This window comes from Sinocyclocheilus rhinocerous, unplaced genomic scaffold (assembly GCF_001515625.1).
Source record: "Sinocyclocheilus rhinocerous isolate Xijiao unplaced genomic scaffold, SAMN03320098_v1.1 scaffold1609, whole genome shotgun sequence".
NCBI classification, from domain to species: Eukaryota; Metazoa; Chordata; class Actinopteri; order Cypriniformes; family Cyprinidae; genus Sinocyclocheilus; species Sinocyclocheilus rhinocerous.
Window position 1 is genome coordinate 620,430 of NW_015633539.1, and position 16,955 is coordinate 637,384.

The 16,955-nt window shown below is 35.9% G+C and overlaps 2 protein-coding genes across 4 annotated transcripts in view; both read left to right on the top strand.

Moving 5' to 3' along the window:
• LOC107744329 (CAP-Gly domain-containing linker protein 2-like) overlaps positions 1–10,459 on the top strand; it is a 43,960-nt gene extending 33,501 nt beyond the window's left edge. For 2 of the 3 annotated variants that reach the window (XM_016557906.1, XM_016557909.1), the window contains 8 exons: positions 3,444–4,400; positions 4,816–4,873; positions 5,612–5,695; positions 5,842–5,998; positions 7,236–7,395; positions 8,337–8,525; positions 8,679–8,741; positions 8,819–10,459. In XM_016557906.1, coding sequence (XP_016413392.1) covers positions 3,444–4,400; positions 4,816–4,873; positions 5,612–5,695; positions 5,842–5,998; positions 7,236–7,395; positions 8,337–8,525; positions 8,679–8,741; positions 8,819–8,830 — 1,680 coding nt within the window. In that variant the 3' untranslated portion in view covers positions 8,831–10,459. Of the gene's footprint in view, positions 1–1,801; positions 1,853–3,443; positions 4,401–4,815; positions 4,874–5,611; positions 5,696–5,841; positions 5,999–7,235; positions 7,396–8,336; positions 8,526–8,678; positions 8,742–8,818 lie in introns of all 3 variants that reach the window. The other variant, XM_016557908.1, reaches the window with a different exon arrangement.
• Positions 10,460–13,129: 2,670 nt separating this feature from the next.
• LOC107744337 (general transcription factor II-I repeat domain-containing protein 1-like) overlaps positions 13,130–16,955 on the top strand; it is a 26,615-nt gene continuing 22,789 nt past the window's right edge. Inside the window, exon 1 of the mRNA XM_016557915.1 lies at positions 13,130–13,556. The gene's annotated coding sequence lies outside the window, so the exon portion shown is untranslated. The remainder of the gene's footprint in view (positions 13,557–16,955) is intronic.

Consider the following 16,955-nt stretch of genomic DNA (forward strand, 5'->3'; position numbering starts at 1 on the left):
CGTAGTGTCCGTGACGTCACCCGTAGGTTCTGGCATCACAAGAGAGAGCGGGAGGTTGCCGCTTGGTTCTACCTCATCACATATCTGGTCTTAAAGACATGTGGATGGACTACAGCCACTGTACACCCCATTGACTACCCATAACACCCTAGTAATAGACTAGTGACCACCCAGAATATTTTGGCAACCACCTAGCTGCATGTAGGCAAGCATGCAGAACACCCTTGAAAACACCCAGAACACCCTCAAAACTTTCTATCAATATCTAGTAATCACCCAGACCACCCTAACAGCACCACCTAGAAATCCCTAAGCACCCTAACAGTGTCATAGAAAATGCCCAGAATGCCTTCACGACTGTCTTGCAATTCACTAGCTTCTAAACAAAAAAAACAAAAAAACACTAGCAATCACCTAGCCAGTGTCTAGTGACAGAAAATCAGAAAACCCAAGCACCACCCTAGTGACCACCACAGACACCCTAAAAGCAACCTAGTGACCACCCAGAACACTATAAATATGACTTAAATTACTTAAAAAAACACCCAGAACACCATCAAAACTGTCTTGAACACACTAGCTTCCAACCACAAACCCTGAAAAGCAATGCAGTGACTACCCAGAAAACCCAAGCACCACCCTAGTGACCACCACAGACACCCTATAAAAGCAACCTAGTGACCTCCCAGAATACCATCAAAACTGTCTTGAACACATTAGCTTCCAACCACAAAACCCTGAAAAGCAATGCCTAGTGACTACCCAGAAAACCCAAGCACTGCCCTAGTGTCCACCAAGAAGACCCTAGCAGCTGCCTCAGCAAGTCCTTAGTGGCCATCCAGAACACCCTAACAACTGCCTATTAATGCCCCAATGACCACTCTAAATACCTAGCAATCTGGCAAGCACCCAGATTACCCTAGCTACCAACCAGAACATCCTAAACACCCTAGTAACTAACAATGCCGTTGCATACAACCAGAACACCTTAGCAAATGCCTACCAATGCTCTAGCGACCAAAACCCTAGTAACCACCATGAACAACCTAGCAAATGTCCTAGCAACCAACTAGCAACACTCTGGCAACCACCAACAAAATTCTAGCATTGTGGTTTTGCGTAAACAATCAAAACTCAGGCCCTGAACTTGTCCACTTTTGACCACTTCCAGAGGGAGTTGAAAACTCATTCAAACGGATTGCTTTCATAGTGTAGACGCTCATGTGGTTGAATGAGTTTGAACAGCCACTAAAGACCACCTCCTATAATTCATAAACATTATGGGACGTGATGTTGAAACACGGTAGCCAGACAATGCTGCCATCTGAAATTTTAAGTTTGATATGACGGCGAAAAATGTCAATGTTGTCTTACCAGTCCTGATTGTAACACACAACCACAGCGTTTGGTGTAGTTTTGCAGCCATTAGAGCAAAAATGAAAGCTACTGCTCTCCGGAATCGTTTTCTGTGTCTCCCTTTGCATTCATAATTAAAATGTGCGAGCTTATTTTGCAATATTAGATCGAAAGATCAGGAATAAGCCCATACTTACACCCGCCCATAGACCCTCCCCTAATCAGGAAAATGGTTGAAAGTGGACAAGAGAGACAGATTAAAAGATCAGGTGTAAGCAGGAATGTGTCTCCCTTGTCTACTTGTGATCTGATTGATCAAAACACAGACATAAACAGGGCCTCACATTTCTTGAGTAAATGTAAAAGTGTAGTTTTGGCTGTCATTGTGGATGAAGGCAGCACAGTTCGGGTACTCTAATCAACAGGATTTCACATTTATCAACAGGCCAGAGGCAGGCTCCAGCCAACACCCATGAGGCTGGGCAAGAGTGTCAAGGTGATATAAAGGGAGTAACGCACTGTGTGGTTTTCAGAGTGATCTTCTATATTAAATATGAATATTTTATTTAGATCTGTGCTTTTCTCACTTCTCTCTTGAGGTTTGAGACTGCATCTATGAACTCTTGTAGTATTATCTGATCTGTGATAACCTCTAATGATATTTTCTTTGAACTATCACATTTTCAGATGACTCCAGAATGACTAACATTAATATTTGGTTGTTCTGTGGAATGAAAAACATCTTTGAATATTTTTTCTTTAAACATAATTTGAATGTGTTCCTTTGGACTTGCTGTGTGCCGTTCCATCTCATATTTGCCTGGCTGCTTCTAGATGGACAGACCGAGAAATGCTTGCTTGGGCTTGAATTCAACAGGAATGCTGGTGTAGTTTCATAGGTTGCACTATATCCGCTTTTTTTTTTGCACATGCAAGAAGCATTCGCTGAAATGTTTGCAGGGCAAGCAAATGCTTTGTTTGCCTCTAATGCCTGTATTGCCGTCCGGTTGCTAGTTTTTGAGGGCAACTCTCCAAGATATTTCATACTGATTATCAACAACATTAAAATGTTTATTTGGGGGATGCACAATATATAATTTTATTTATTTATTTATTTTTACAGACAGCCAATATGATGGCTGTTTTTTTTTTTAAACAGTGTGCTAGATTTTTTTTTTTTATTGAAAAAAATACTCACTTTGGAGAATAGATGGACTATTATTATTAATATAAACAGCCATTTTCTCTAGTGTACTGTAATTTGAAAAATCTCATTACAATAATGCAAAAATAATATAATTTAATAAAGTTAATTTATATACATATATATACACACACACCCACACACACACACACACACACACATATATATATATATATATATATAAATCATTATTATTATTATTCAGTAACTCATAGTACTTACACAGTAACTTATAGTAAATATCATTACTATAATGCAAAAATAATAGAATTGTATTGATTATTTAAATTGTACAAAAAATTAATATTGTAAAATTTAAACCATTAATTACAAAATATACATATTACAAAATTAATTGTACAAAATTCATTTGTAAAGTTCATCTGTAACTGCAAAATGGAAGTATTTTATATTTTAATGGAAAAAAAGTGTCAGTACAGGATTACTTAGAGAATTTCTTTCTTTCTTTCTTTTTACATGAAAATTGTGTATTGTTGAGTTGTGTTTAAGTGTCATGAAAATAATGTCACATAAAATTTTAATGGTCCTAAAATGGTAATTTCTGAATTGTTTTAGGACCTCGTCCTCTACAGATTTACTCAATATTGGCCGTAACCATTATGGTTTATTGTGCATCCCTAGTTTAGTTGTTTGTATTGTTATTTTCATCACTTTTTGTCATTTAATAATGAGATTTTTCCAATAGATGTATTGACAAACACTCTTAAAGTTTGCTTTATTTTGAATCTCTAATTAAATCCTAAGATTGAAGTCAAAGGTCTTGTCGGAAAAATGACTAAATCCTTTGAGAGTTGCCCCTAAGCAGAATGACTGCAGGTTTTGGCATATAAAAGACCCTTCTGACCCTTTTTCTGTCCTCTAGCAAACTACAGTTGAGGAGAAGAGTCGTGTTATGCAGCTGGAAGAGGAATTGGCGTTGCGCAAGGCTGAGGTTGAGGAGCTCCAGGCTCGGCTTCAGAGAGGCTCCTCCGGTCCAGGCACAGACGCTGGAGACAGCAGACCAGGCATAAGCTCAGAGACTCTAGTTTTGCGAGAACAGCTTCTCTCTGCAGGTCGTGAACGCCGTGAAGAGAGCAACCAGCTGCGCGAGAGGTACGAAGCATCTTTGAGCAGCAGCCAGAAAGAAGTTGAATGCCTTAAAGTCACCACAGAACGTCAGGGCCAAGAGATCTCCGACCTGAAGCAAAGACTTCAGCAAGCCACTCGTGAAAACATGGAGATGATGGACAGCTGGAAAGCCAAACTTGACACTTTGGTTGGAGACCATAAACGTGCTCTAGAGGAACTAAAAGCCTCGCTAACAGGAGATCGTGAGACCAGTGGAGCAGAGGGGGAAGGAACCACACCTGAGATGAGAGTAGCTCTAGAGAGCTTAAAGATGGAGCAGCAATTGGAATTAGTGAACCTGAAGGCCAAACATGAGATCGATGCTGCCGTGATGGCCAAAGAGCGTGAAGATCTACGTGCCCGACTTCAGGAATTGCGGGACCAGCTAGTGGAGAGTGAGGAGAACTGGAAGATCCAGGTGGAAGCCAAGAGCAACCAGCATTCTCTGGAACTCAAAGAGGTCTCAGAGAAGCTTCAAAAGGCAGAGCTGAGGATCAGCGAGTTGGATAAGTCCCATGAAGAGCAGGAAAAGGCCACCCAACTTCTCAAAGAGCAGCTAGAGCTGGCTGAGAAGAAGATGGTAGATTATGAGGCCCTGCAGAAGGCTGAAGCTCAGAGCCGAGCAGAGATCCTCTCTCTGCAGGAGAAGCTGAGAGTCAGTGAGAACCGACTCCAAGCTGTAAAGGCGGATCACACCACCCAGGATGTTAATGTCAGTGACCTCTGGGACAAAACCCTATTTATTTCAATGATTCTGCTCTTTACAAATGTGCTGATTTTTTTTATTTTTTTTTTTAGATTAGTCAGAAATTCCAATGCGTACAGGGCTAAAATTGGAATTTGATTGTATATATTTGGAACCACTCCTAAAGAATCCTAAAGGATCCTACTGGATAAACTGAAATCCTGAAAAAATAATATGAAATTTTTATTTATCCAGTAGGAGGATCTTATTTGATGCTTAGATTATCAATATGTGATCCCATTGAAATCATATGGTATTAGCTCCAAATTCTAACAGAAATTCTAAAATCTTTTGGATTGTTGACTGGAGTTAAAAAAAAACTCAGAAAAAGTTTTTTTTTTTTTTAAAGTTCATTTAAATATAATGTTTTCTGCCCATCCAGATGATCGAAAAGAATGACAACTCTGAAGAGAAGATTCAGCTAAAACAGAATATGGAAGGTATGTGTCCAAATACTGACAATGAAAAATTATTATGTTTACTTCTGTAACTGATGCACTCTACTGTTCAGAAGTTTGGGGTTTGTACGATTTTTTGTGTTTTTGAAAGAAGCCTCTAATGCTCACAAAGACTGATGAGCGTAAGTACAGTAAAACAGTAATATTGTGAAATATTATTACAAATCAAAATAACTGTTTTCTGTTTCGGTATCATTTAAATTTTAATTTATTCCTGTGATGGCAAAGCTGAATTTTCAGCAGCCATTACTCCAGTCTTCCGTGTCACGTGATCTTTCAGAAATCATCAGAAACATTTTCTATTATTGTCACAGTTGAAAACAGTTCAGTTAAATGTAGATTAATATTTTTGTGAAGACTGTGATCTGTTGTTTTCTCAGGATTCGTTGATGAATAAAACATTCAAAAGAACATAATTTATTTGAAATAGATATCTTTAATAATATTATAAATGTCTTTACTGTCACTTTTGATTACTTCAATGCAATATATATATATATATATATATATTATTATATATATATATATTTTTTTTAATGATCCAAACTTTTGAACGGTAGTGTATGTAAATTAGTTGAAAGTGGTATGCTAAATCATTCTGGTATTAACGGGTTTTTTAAAATCTAAATTTTAAAAGTAATTATACAGTAGTTTTCAGACATTTCAACATGTGAAAGTTGTTCTCTATGCCTGTGTTTATAACTTCAAACTTTCTATTAGAAACCCTGGAGAAACTCACAAAAAGGGAAAAAGAAGTATCCACTCTAACAACCCAAGTAGATGCCCTGAAGACCCAAATAACTGGTAATTATCACATTTAAAGTGTTACATTTATGCCATTCTCGTTATGTTTTTTTGTGAAAGAGAGAGCTATATATCATAACATAGCATGATGCTAGTGATATTTTGTTCTCCTTCTTACAATAAACGCAACTGCATCTTATGTGTAGCCTTGGAGGAAAAGGTTCGTTTGGGAGAGAAGGTGGCAGATGGACTCGTTACGGAAAAGACACGCTTGGAGGCAGAGCTGGAGTCCATGACCAAGAAATCCCATGATGCATCAGGCCAGCTGGTGGTTATTAGCCAGGAGCTTCTGAAGAAAGAGAGGTAAAGAGCATAACATGGAGGAGGAGAGGACACTTTGTGATTTATTACAGGTGTGAGTGAGCTTTTAACCATTTGAGATGATAATGACAGCCTGAGCCACATGGAAATTATTGTCCCAGTTTTTGAAGCACATTTCAAGAAATGCTTTGATCATCTAACTTACACTTCTACACTTGAATATAGTGTGTATTTGAAATTAGTATTGCAGCCTCTATTTTATCCCTGTCATGGAAAACCATCATCTGGATTGTATTGCTTCCCAATACACTAGGATAAATGGTTAGCTGATTGTAATCCACTCAAGAGCAATTTCAGTTAATGAAGACAATTACACTGATTAAAACTGTGTCCAAAACATAATTTAGCCTTTTCAGTCAATGCTACATGCTGACAGTGAATATCTTGTCAGGGGTTTAGGCTCTGCCCTTAAAGGAATAGTCCACCCAAAAATGAAAATCTTGTCATTTACTCACCCTCAAGTCTTTCCAAAGCTGTACGAGTTTCTTTCCTCTGTGGAACACAAAAGAAGATATTTTGAAGAATGTTGGTAATCAAACATTTTTGGTTCCCGTTCACTTCCATATTAGTACCAAAAAAATACTATGGATGTCAATTGGAATCAAAACCATTTGGTTACCAACATTCTTCAAAATATCTTCTTTTGTGTTCCACGGAGGAAAGAAACTCATACAGCTTTGGAGAGACTTGAGGGTGAGTAAATGATGACAGGATTTTCGTTTTTGGGTGGACTATCCGTTTTAAACAACTTTGCATTGAGAACTATGTACAGAAGCACATTACAATTTGATTGGCTTTGATTAGGTCAAGCAGACACTACAGTACCGAAGGATGTTGCCCTAAAATTCTGTTTAATATTTTTTTTTTTATATATATATGTATTATTATTTGAAGAGTTCATTTGCAAAAACCGATAAATGCCACTTTAAAAAAAATAGAGCTGATTGCCGTGCATTATTCTCCACATATAGTGCGATCTGAACCCTAAACACGTTTTGTCAAAAAAGCCGGTTTTGTCCACTTTCAAGGCATCGCGAGTTCACGTTTTACTGCAGAAGCCGACAAGCGAAAAAAAAGTAAGTTAAAAAAAGAGTTATCGGTTTTTGCAAATGAACTCTTCATTTAGTTTTATGCAATATATTGTCTTTTTCTGTGTGTGTGTGTGTGTGTGTGTGTGTGTGTGTCTGTGTGTGTGTGTGTGCATGGGAATGCATATCAGGAGCCTGAATGAGCTTCGGGTGTTATTGCTGGAATCTCCGCGTCACTCAGCGGGAGTGGATTGGGAACTCAGCCGTGAAGTCCACAGGGCCGAGTGGAGGATGAAGGAGCAGAAACTACAAGATGACATCAAAACCCTCCGAGAGAAACTTTTGCTGCTGGTGAGATATATGAGCAGAAACCTGCAACTACTGCTGTTGCTTCTGTTCTATGACAAACAATTAATGCCATTGTTGACACGTTTAAACTACATTTGAGAGAATTTTCCTTTACCAATTAGATTTTCCTCTCAGACACAAATATATGTACATATATATATACATGATTGTTTAAAAGTTTGGGGTCGGTAACATTTTTTGATCACCAAGGTTGCATTTATTTGATCAAAAATACAGTAAAAACAGTAATATTATGAAATATAATTACAATTTAAATAGCTTTTAATGTTTCAAAATGTAATTTATTCCTGTGATGGCAAAGCTGAATTTTCAGCATCATTACTTCAGTCTTCAGTGCCACATGATCATTCAGAAATCATTCTATTATGCTGATTTGCTGTTTAATAAACATTTCTTATTATCAATGTTAAAAGCAGTTGTACCGCTTTATATTTCTGTGATACTTTTTTCATTTTGTGGTAAATAAATCAAAGCACAAAGAAGTTTAACGAACAACATGTTGTTCAAAGTTTGGGGTCAATGTACAGGATTTATTTTATTAAGTCATGCAATAAATAATAAGATTTATTTTTATGTATATCTCAAAGTAAAATAAGAAAAAGTTTGTTTATATGTGACCCTGGACCACAAAACCAGTCATAATATTTATACATCGTCTGAAAGATGAATAAATAAGCTTTCAATTGAGTTTGTTAGGATAGGACAATATTTGGCAGAGATACAACTATTTGAAAATCTGGAATCTGAGGGTGCAAAAAAAACAAAATATTGAGAAAATCGCCTTTAAAGTTGTTCAAATTAATTTTTAGCAATGCATATTACTAATAAAAAATTTAGTTTTAATATATTTAAAGTAGGAAATGTACAAAATATCTTCATGGAACATGAGATATTTTTCTTATATAATACACTCTTTATTTCAGGGTCGGGAGAGGTCGTCTCCAGACCATCGTCGATACTCGATGATGGACCCATCTGCTTCAGACACAGAGGTGGCCCATCTGCGTCAAAGGCTGCTGAGCACAGAAGATGCCCTGAGGAACGCTCTGGAACACAACCAACACGTGGACCAGCTAGTGCAGGCCATGCGCACCCGTCCGGACAAGAACCAGGTAAACAGCAGACAGTTAGCACCTCACCTCAACCTACTACTGTTCCTGACTATTTCTCCAGTGGACACTACTTTTGTTTTGCATACTAACACAGTCTAACAGTGTAATAAATATTAAAATGTTCTGTTTTTTACTCTTTCTTTATGCTCACAGGCACATGCTGGTGCAAATTCTGCAAACGGAATCCATCAAGAAGACACTTCCTTCACACAGGGGGTTAATAGATCTTTGTTCATAAAGAATTCAGAATCCTAATATTTCTATATCATCCTAAACTCTGTTTCTCTGTCTAGGAAGAACACTGATGAGGGCTAAAACAGTTCTCAGGTGTTTAGGGAAGAATGGAGGTGTATTGGGAAAAGATGAAGCCAATTTGATGCCTAGACGTTTGGACTAATGCTTCAATGGACATCTCATCTTCTGTTTACAGTTAACACCAAAACAATGACTTTATAGAGGAACAAACAGAAACCACAAATCGAAGAGTATCTAAAAGGATCTGAGATGCTATAAAAAGACATAACGGAAGTGGTTTTTAAGGTCAGTGGTACAACACGGACAAACTGACACACCGACCCTGTAGACTACCTCCGAGATGGACAGTGATGTCTGACTTAACAAATGAGAGAATGTTGGTCAGGATACTTGAATCCTCGGAAAAACCAATACCCTGCTATACTCTCAGTTGGCTGTAACAGTTTAGAAAACATTTTTGGCCTCAATTTATACTGTTTAATTTATTTGCCATTTATGCTTTTTAAAAATGGTATATTCAAAGAGATAAACTGGCCAACTCCCAGCAAAAGGTTTGAAGGTCTTGGGCTGATCACTGGTCACTAGATACTGTAGCAAACAAGTAAATAAAACAGACAGGCTCCGTTATTCCATACCTGCTCATTTCTGTGTTGATTTTTTTTTTTTTTTGAGACATGAATTTTAAAGTATGAATTATACAGTATTCAGCAACCATGTTCAGCAGAATTAGCAAGTTAAGATGCACCGTGAAGCTTCAAGAACCAGTATTGCAGTTTCAGTCAATATTAGCGCATACCTTTTTAATATTATAAAATATTAGCATACAATGGCAACTCCCAACCTGTAGTTCAATTCAAATGAACATTGAACCAACAGCTTTTGTTTCTTGTTTTGAATCATTTTCTGAGTCATTTCATTCTTTTAAATCAGTTGGAGGTGAGAATTGGAGAATATTTTCTTGATGGGCTTAAGAGGAGGTATTACATGCACAAGTGACATGAATTGAACAATTTTGAGACTCTATGAACTATTTTGCATTGAAATGACATTTTGATCATATAGCAAATGTTTTACCGTTTTGCTCAAATGATATTGCTGGATTTTCATTAGCATTTAATTTTATCTTTAGAAAAGTGTGAAAAGCATGTTAATTAACATGCACACATCATTTTATTTAATGCAGTAAAAAAAATAGCATATTTAAAATTTTTGTCATATGCAAGGATCACCTGTAGTACCTCCCGTTAAAAGATCAAAGAAGACTGTTTAGCATTTTCTCTCTGATCCGATTTCTCTGTCTGTCCAGATCTTTGTAGTAACAAATCTGATGTTAAAACAGAAACGGTACAAAACATAACTGCAATCCCATAAATCAGTGTCTGCTCAATGGTATTCCGGAATTTACTCTCTCCTTTGAAAAACCATGTGGATGAAATACTGTGCAATTAGGTCACGTTTGTTCTTTAAGCAACTTTATACTGATGTGATTGCCATTAGAACCAAGAAAGCATTTGTTTTCAAAAAGAATAGGGAAAATGATAGGGCTGGCCCCAAGTTTTGCAGTTGAAATTTCTTTAGATTGCAGCTGGATTCGATACAAATGCCTTTTATCCGTTGGGAAACAGTTCACTCACCACTTGCTGTAATGGTTCCCAAGAATCGGTTATTAAAAATTAACAAAAGAGACACTTTGTAGTGTGTATTATTTGTAACAAATGCTTTCCTTTCATTCTCAAAACGGAAGGGTTGTACATAAGCACTTTTCAATTCACCACTATATACAATATGTGAAAGAATTGTATATTATATATATATATACTGTATATATATATACACATGTATATATATATATATATATATACTATGGAAGTCAATGGGGACCCACCTTCTTCAAAATATCTTTTGTGTTCAGCAGAAAAAAATACATTTATACAGGTTTGTAAAGGATGACAGAATTTTCATTTTTGGGTGAACTAACCCTCTAACTAGTACCAATAGTTATAGTTCTTGTAATGGTATCTACAGTAGGTTAGTAGGATGGACAAAAATGGGGGGAAAAATACTATGGAAGACAATGGCTGCCGTCAACTTTTTGGTTATCCACATTAAATTAAACCTGACATTTTTAAGTAAAACACTAAAACAGTATTTTCTTGTAAAGCATACTTGAATAATCTTTGTTTTATTTACAGCATATAAAATACTTGTTATAGTGTAGTCTTAGCCCCCAATAAAAAACTTTGCAGAAGAAAATCATTATTTTATGAGGAACTAGAAACATGCAGATCAGAATTCATATTGACTGTTACGAGTTTAGAAGATAAATATGTATCACAAATATTAAAAATAATATTTTCAAGAAAATAATTTTGTAATTTATCAATTCAAGTTTCTATTAATTTCCCAGTATCTTTTGGATAAAAGATAAATGAGATCTCACTTCTGAGCATAATGTTATTCAGTTATCTAATCAAACTGTAATTTTCTCACATATGCAAAAAGTGATTTATGACAAATAAATAAATTAAATTAAATGAAGTAGTGAGAGTGTGTGAAAAAATAAAAATAGCCTTTTCCTCAAAATCCACTGGGCCAAATGTGCTCATAGTTTTAAAATACCATATATCACAAGCTTAATAAGAAGTTATCAAAGGAATTTTCATTCCACAAATCATCATGAAGACATGAGCCAATATATTTTTTAAGTCAAACTGGTCTGTGTATTGTAAGTGCAATATATAAGAGCAAAATATGTAGGCCATATGAGCACCAGGGCCATCTGAAGATACATATCTGCAAGCAAGAACATGATTTCCACCAGCAAATCTAATGAGCAGCCGCTACAGAATGACAGAGGTGAGGGATAAACGCATTACTATGTTACGCCGGTAGGTGGAGACATAACATAAAACAAATCAGCCAAACTGTCGAAGGCTGTTCTGTTGATCTCTAGCCTTTGTTGTTGGACAGCAGTTGGTGATCACAGATCATCATCAATGCTGCCTTAATATTTTGTGTCACGTGCTAGACTTCAAGAACTGTACTGTACAAAATGACTATTATTAGGCCTACATTGATATGACATTTTAATATATACAAAACATGTTACATTATAATTATTCCAATAATAGGTTACTTACATTTTTAATTGTACTGTAATTTTAAAAGGTTGTAGCTACTGTGACCAAAATGCAACATTTTGAAATGTACTAAACATGTTTTGTGTTTGCTGGGTCCTATAAGCATAACCGGTTTAAATATGGTGCATATCCTCTAAACATCCTGATGTCTCTCAGGTATTTTTAACAGTTTGTCATTGTGGGCCACACCTAGAAATTTAATTGGTTTAAATCAACATTTTTTTTTGCCATGATTCTAACTATTTTATAGACAGAAATTACATCTGAGACATATGTTTTGTTTGTCTTGACCCAGGAATTCAGAGAAATTTTGATCCTGAACTCCTGGCAAAAAATGTACAAATAGTTATCATAGCGCCACCTAGTATTAAATAAATGTGTGTATTTGGGAATTGGGACCATCCCACCAAGTTTGTAGACAGTTTTAGTCAAATAAATAAATAAATACGTGCACTTTTGGTTATTTAGACTACTAATAATAAGAAAACGGACACAATAGAACCATTCGAATAACAAACTCATCCATGGTTAAGAGTGGGATGATTTAAACCAGGGGTCTCCAAACTCGGTCCTAGAGGGCCGGTGTCCTGCAGAGTTTAGCTCAAAACACCTGCCTGGAAGTTTCTAGTATGCCTATAAGATCTTGATTAGCTGGTTCAGGTGCAGGACACCGCCCTCCAGGACCGAGTTTGGTGACCCCTGATTTAAACAGCTAAATATGTTATTTCCTATGATAATACTGAATAATTTTACTTGAATTTTTGCTGAGGTTAATTTATCTGATAGCAAAAGAGCATTTTTAATATACGTTATATGACTAAAAAGGATATAACAAATATTACTTTTAAAAAGAGTAATTTATATTGGATATTTAGCCTATATATTTTATTCATAATATATCATTTTTAAGTAAATATTTGTATTTATTTTTTTTATACATTTGATTAGATGTAGGCCTAATTCAGTTGTTGTAATGGAAAATATCAGACAGCTTATTTATTATATTTTAAGATTCACTGCAGAGGGCATCAGGGATTTCTACGTTGCTTTATCTTTATCTTACAATCATAAATGCATTTACAGAGTCACGCAATCGACGTGTCTATTCTGAAACTGATCAGTACGTTGCACGGGTTTTCCGGTGAATGGTTTGAGCTCATTTGCAACGGTCTAGTTCCTCCTCTTAAAATAAAGCAACAATAACGGGGGCAGTGGCGAGGGGCAGAGAGAAATATAGACATGTTACAGTCACAAAGTCAAAAGAGTTAGTTGCACACATTTGTCTTGCGAGTGTCGGCGAGTGCTGTTCCAGCGGTTCTTTAATCCTGTATGTAAATGACAGCCAATAGATGCTGTTGTTGAGTTGGGCTGGGATTAGCGGAGGCGAATGACTTTCAATTTTACTGGATTACAGAACAAAGAAAGGGGAAAGGGACACACTCCTCTGGTAAAGAAAACAGAAAGAAAACGGGCCAAATTGATCAAATAAATCACGTCGATTGCATTTCAACAGGCTACGAACCATTCGAGATTATGTCATTTTACAAAATCGCTGTCGCCTTTCTTTAGATGGGAATTCAGCTCTCACTGTTGGATTAAACGGAGAATAAACCTATTCCGGGATTGGCAGCATAAGGTAATTAAACACGGGGAAATCGGTAAGGATTAAAGATAATTCTGTTTATGTATGTATGGAAAAAAACATGTACGAGTATCGTTCTTGAGCACGTGACTTTTTATGGATGCTGAAAAAGTGAAATTACAGATTATAATTTAGGGGGGAGGAGGATGGCTAGGAGAGTTAGCACACTGGCTATCATGCTAACGCTACGTACGCGAATCTGTGGCACTCGACGCGATGTTTTACACGCTTTTATGAAAGTAACACGCGTTATAACACGTTGTAGATAGGATAAACAATTAAACGCCTTTTCGTTCGGCGTTTTTATCTAACTGTAGCCGCGACTCGCACGTTTTGTTTGTCTTGCAAAAATGGCAACACAATTTCAGTGCTAGCAAGTTGCTGAAATAGACCAGTTGCATTGTTGGCTGGCTGATAAATTGCAGCCAGTCGTTTTTATTTCGTACTCCCTGATAAAAAAATCGCCGTGGTTGCTTGGCGTGCTCACGGACGCGTTTGTCGACCTGAGAAGGTCATGTTTACAATGTCAAATCCACCTATCAGTGGCTGCTAATCTGCGTCTACTATGAAGACCGTTTTTCTAGATTATGCATAACTGAATGTGTCCCAGTAAATTTGCTGCTGAGTAATAATATCACATGTCTCTACACTTGATCGGTTTTCCTCGAAGGACTTCTCGACTGTCAGATCCATTCATAAAGACGATGAGAGTTTATGATTTATGTCATGCTGTCCCGCTATGAGTCTGTAACCGAGACATGAACTATCCCAGAATGACTTGCTGTCGGATTGGGCCTGTATATTTACGACAGTAATAGCTGTCCGTGTTTTTCTGCACCCAGATTTTATAGCGGACACAGTTACCACCGTTGTTTACTGTACAAAACTAAATGAAAATAAGTTTTTTTTTTATTACTACCATGAACTGCATATGCAAAATTATTGCTAAAATGTAGGATGACTAGGAAGTTAATGGCAGAAGTGTGATTGAACTGTATGGAACAAACATTAGACTAATAATCCATATTACCAAGACAATTGATTGTATATTATATATATATATATATATATATATATATGCCTGATACAAAACACTTGTAATCCAATTGAGTACAAAGTTTATATCAAAGTATCTTGATTTCAGTACTTTTTGTAAAGTCGGACTCCAACAGACCTACGAATCACTGGTTAAGAACTACTGAATCAGACCTTCATCCTTCACTAACAAAAAGTAACATATTTTATGGAAATAGTGCATAGTATTCTTTCAATTACCTTCGAGTAGAATGTAAACACAGTTGTATATGAATATGGCAATCATTCAGTACCATGGTATATTTCAAAGTATCATTATTTCAGTACTTTTTTCGAGGTAAATTGCTTTAAACATTGTCATTTGACATTGGTTTAAAAAGCTGGTTTATTCACAGCTAATAATATTAAATCACATTCTGTTGAACCAGGGTTTTCAATGTTCATGTATGTCGGGTATTACATAGCAGAAACATATAGAAAGCATTTTTTCTTCCACTTAAAAAGATGATAAGCCTATTTATTTTGTAATCCTAATTAATCTTGATTATATAGTTAGTTGCATTTTAATATTTGTGTTTAATATTGGTTTACTCACTAGTAGAGAACTATTGAATCTGCCTGTGTCCTTCACTTACAAAAAGTACATTATTTTATGAACGTAGTATCATGGTATTCTTTAAATGACCTTTGTGGTAGCATGCAAATATTGTATGTTAATATGGCAGTCATTCAGTATCAAAGTATCAGAACTGAATCTTTCCTGAAGCGGATCACAATCAGGGCAGTATTTTCCCATGCAGGCCGCACTTTGTGTTTACTCGATGCAACATGTTTGTGTGGCCTTGGGGAAAATGTCCAGGGTGAAAGGAATTAAGACCAATTAAAAGTCAATTATCAGCCTTTGAGCTGAACGATTTAGATACAGTTGTGTTTCTGAAGGGATCTGTGAGCAGAATTTGTATAAAGGCTATTAGCAGAAGTATTGTGTATCAATGGCGGAGCCACAAGCCTCTTAGGGCAAAACCGCTCATAAAACCCACGTTACCCTTTCTTGAGATGCTGGTAATATCTTTAAGCACCATACGGCAGTAATTCAAGAAGTAAAGGAGCGGCTACATTATGCTTCCCCCTCGAGCTGAGGATCTCAGATAGCGTGAATGAAAAAACGGCATTTTGGCAGGGTGGACTCCTAACAAGGAGGAAGTCATTAATCTGTGCATTTAAGCATTTCAGTCCGGATCCCTACTTTTCCTGCAATTTTTTTTAGGAGTGTCACTAGTTGATTTTTTTCTAGTGTTTTTTCACCCTAAGAAAATATATTTGTTATAGTTAACTCATGTCTTTTGGCTACTGCAAAGAAAGCTTAGTGTAGAGTACAAAACAAGTCATTTATACATGAAGCTTAAGGTGTCAGATGAATGTAGTTGCCCCTGCAGATAGGATAAGCCTGTTCAATGAGGAAGTCTCACCAATCTTTTTTTCTTCAAAGAGTTTTGTTAAACTTAGAAGTGTCAAGATGAAGCTATTAAATGACCTTAACCTTTTTAACACAAGATTATTTTCTAAGGCAAGCATTGTTATTGTTATTGCTCGGGTAAGATTCAAAATGATCTACTAACCTTAAAGGGATACACTGATGAAAGTTTGGTGTAGAAACAATTTTCACTCAGAAATTGCTAGTAAATTTCACAATTAAAAATAAATAGCAGGTTACACATTATTTGCAGTGTAGATTCTGATGTCTATTATTATGCATGTCTATTATTAGGCTGATGAAGTATCAGAACATACGCTAAAAAAAAAAAAAAAAATCGGTGTATTGTTTAATTTGGATTTACTTAAAAAAATCACTTGGAAATTGCTAGTACGTTTCACAGCAGTAACACACTGAATTAAACATGAAATTTTCAAGTACACTGAAATAGCATTTTCTTGTAAATTCCAATAATCTTCATTTACAAACTAACAAACAAACACCAAAACAGTTTGCTTATCATCATTCTTCATGCAGTATATCTTCTTTTGTGCTCTGCAGAAGGAAGTTCGGTTTGACTGGTCACATTTTCTTCATAAAATGTAAAAATTGAGTTTGTTTTACTGTCTGAAAACATCCTGAATATGCAACACAAGTTGTGCCAATGCTGTACATTTACCTTAAACAATTTTCAGTAGTGCTGTCAAACGATTAATCGCATCCAAAATAAAAGTTTTTGTTTACATAATATATGTGTGTGTGCTGTGTATATTTATTATGTATATATAAATGCACACACATGCATGTATATAGTTAAGAAAAATATGTTATATTTGTATATTAAATATATTTATATATAATATAAATTATATAAATATATACAT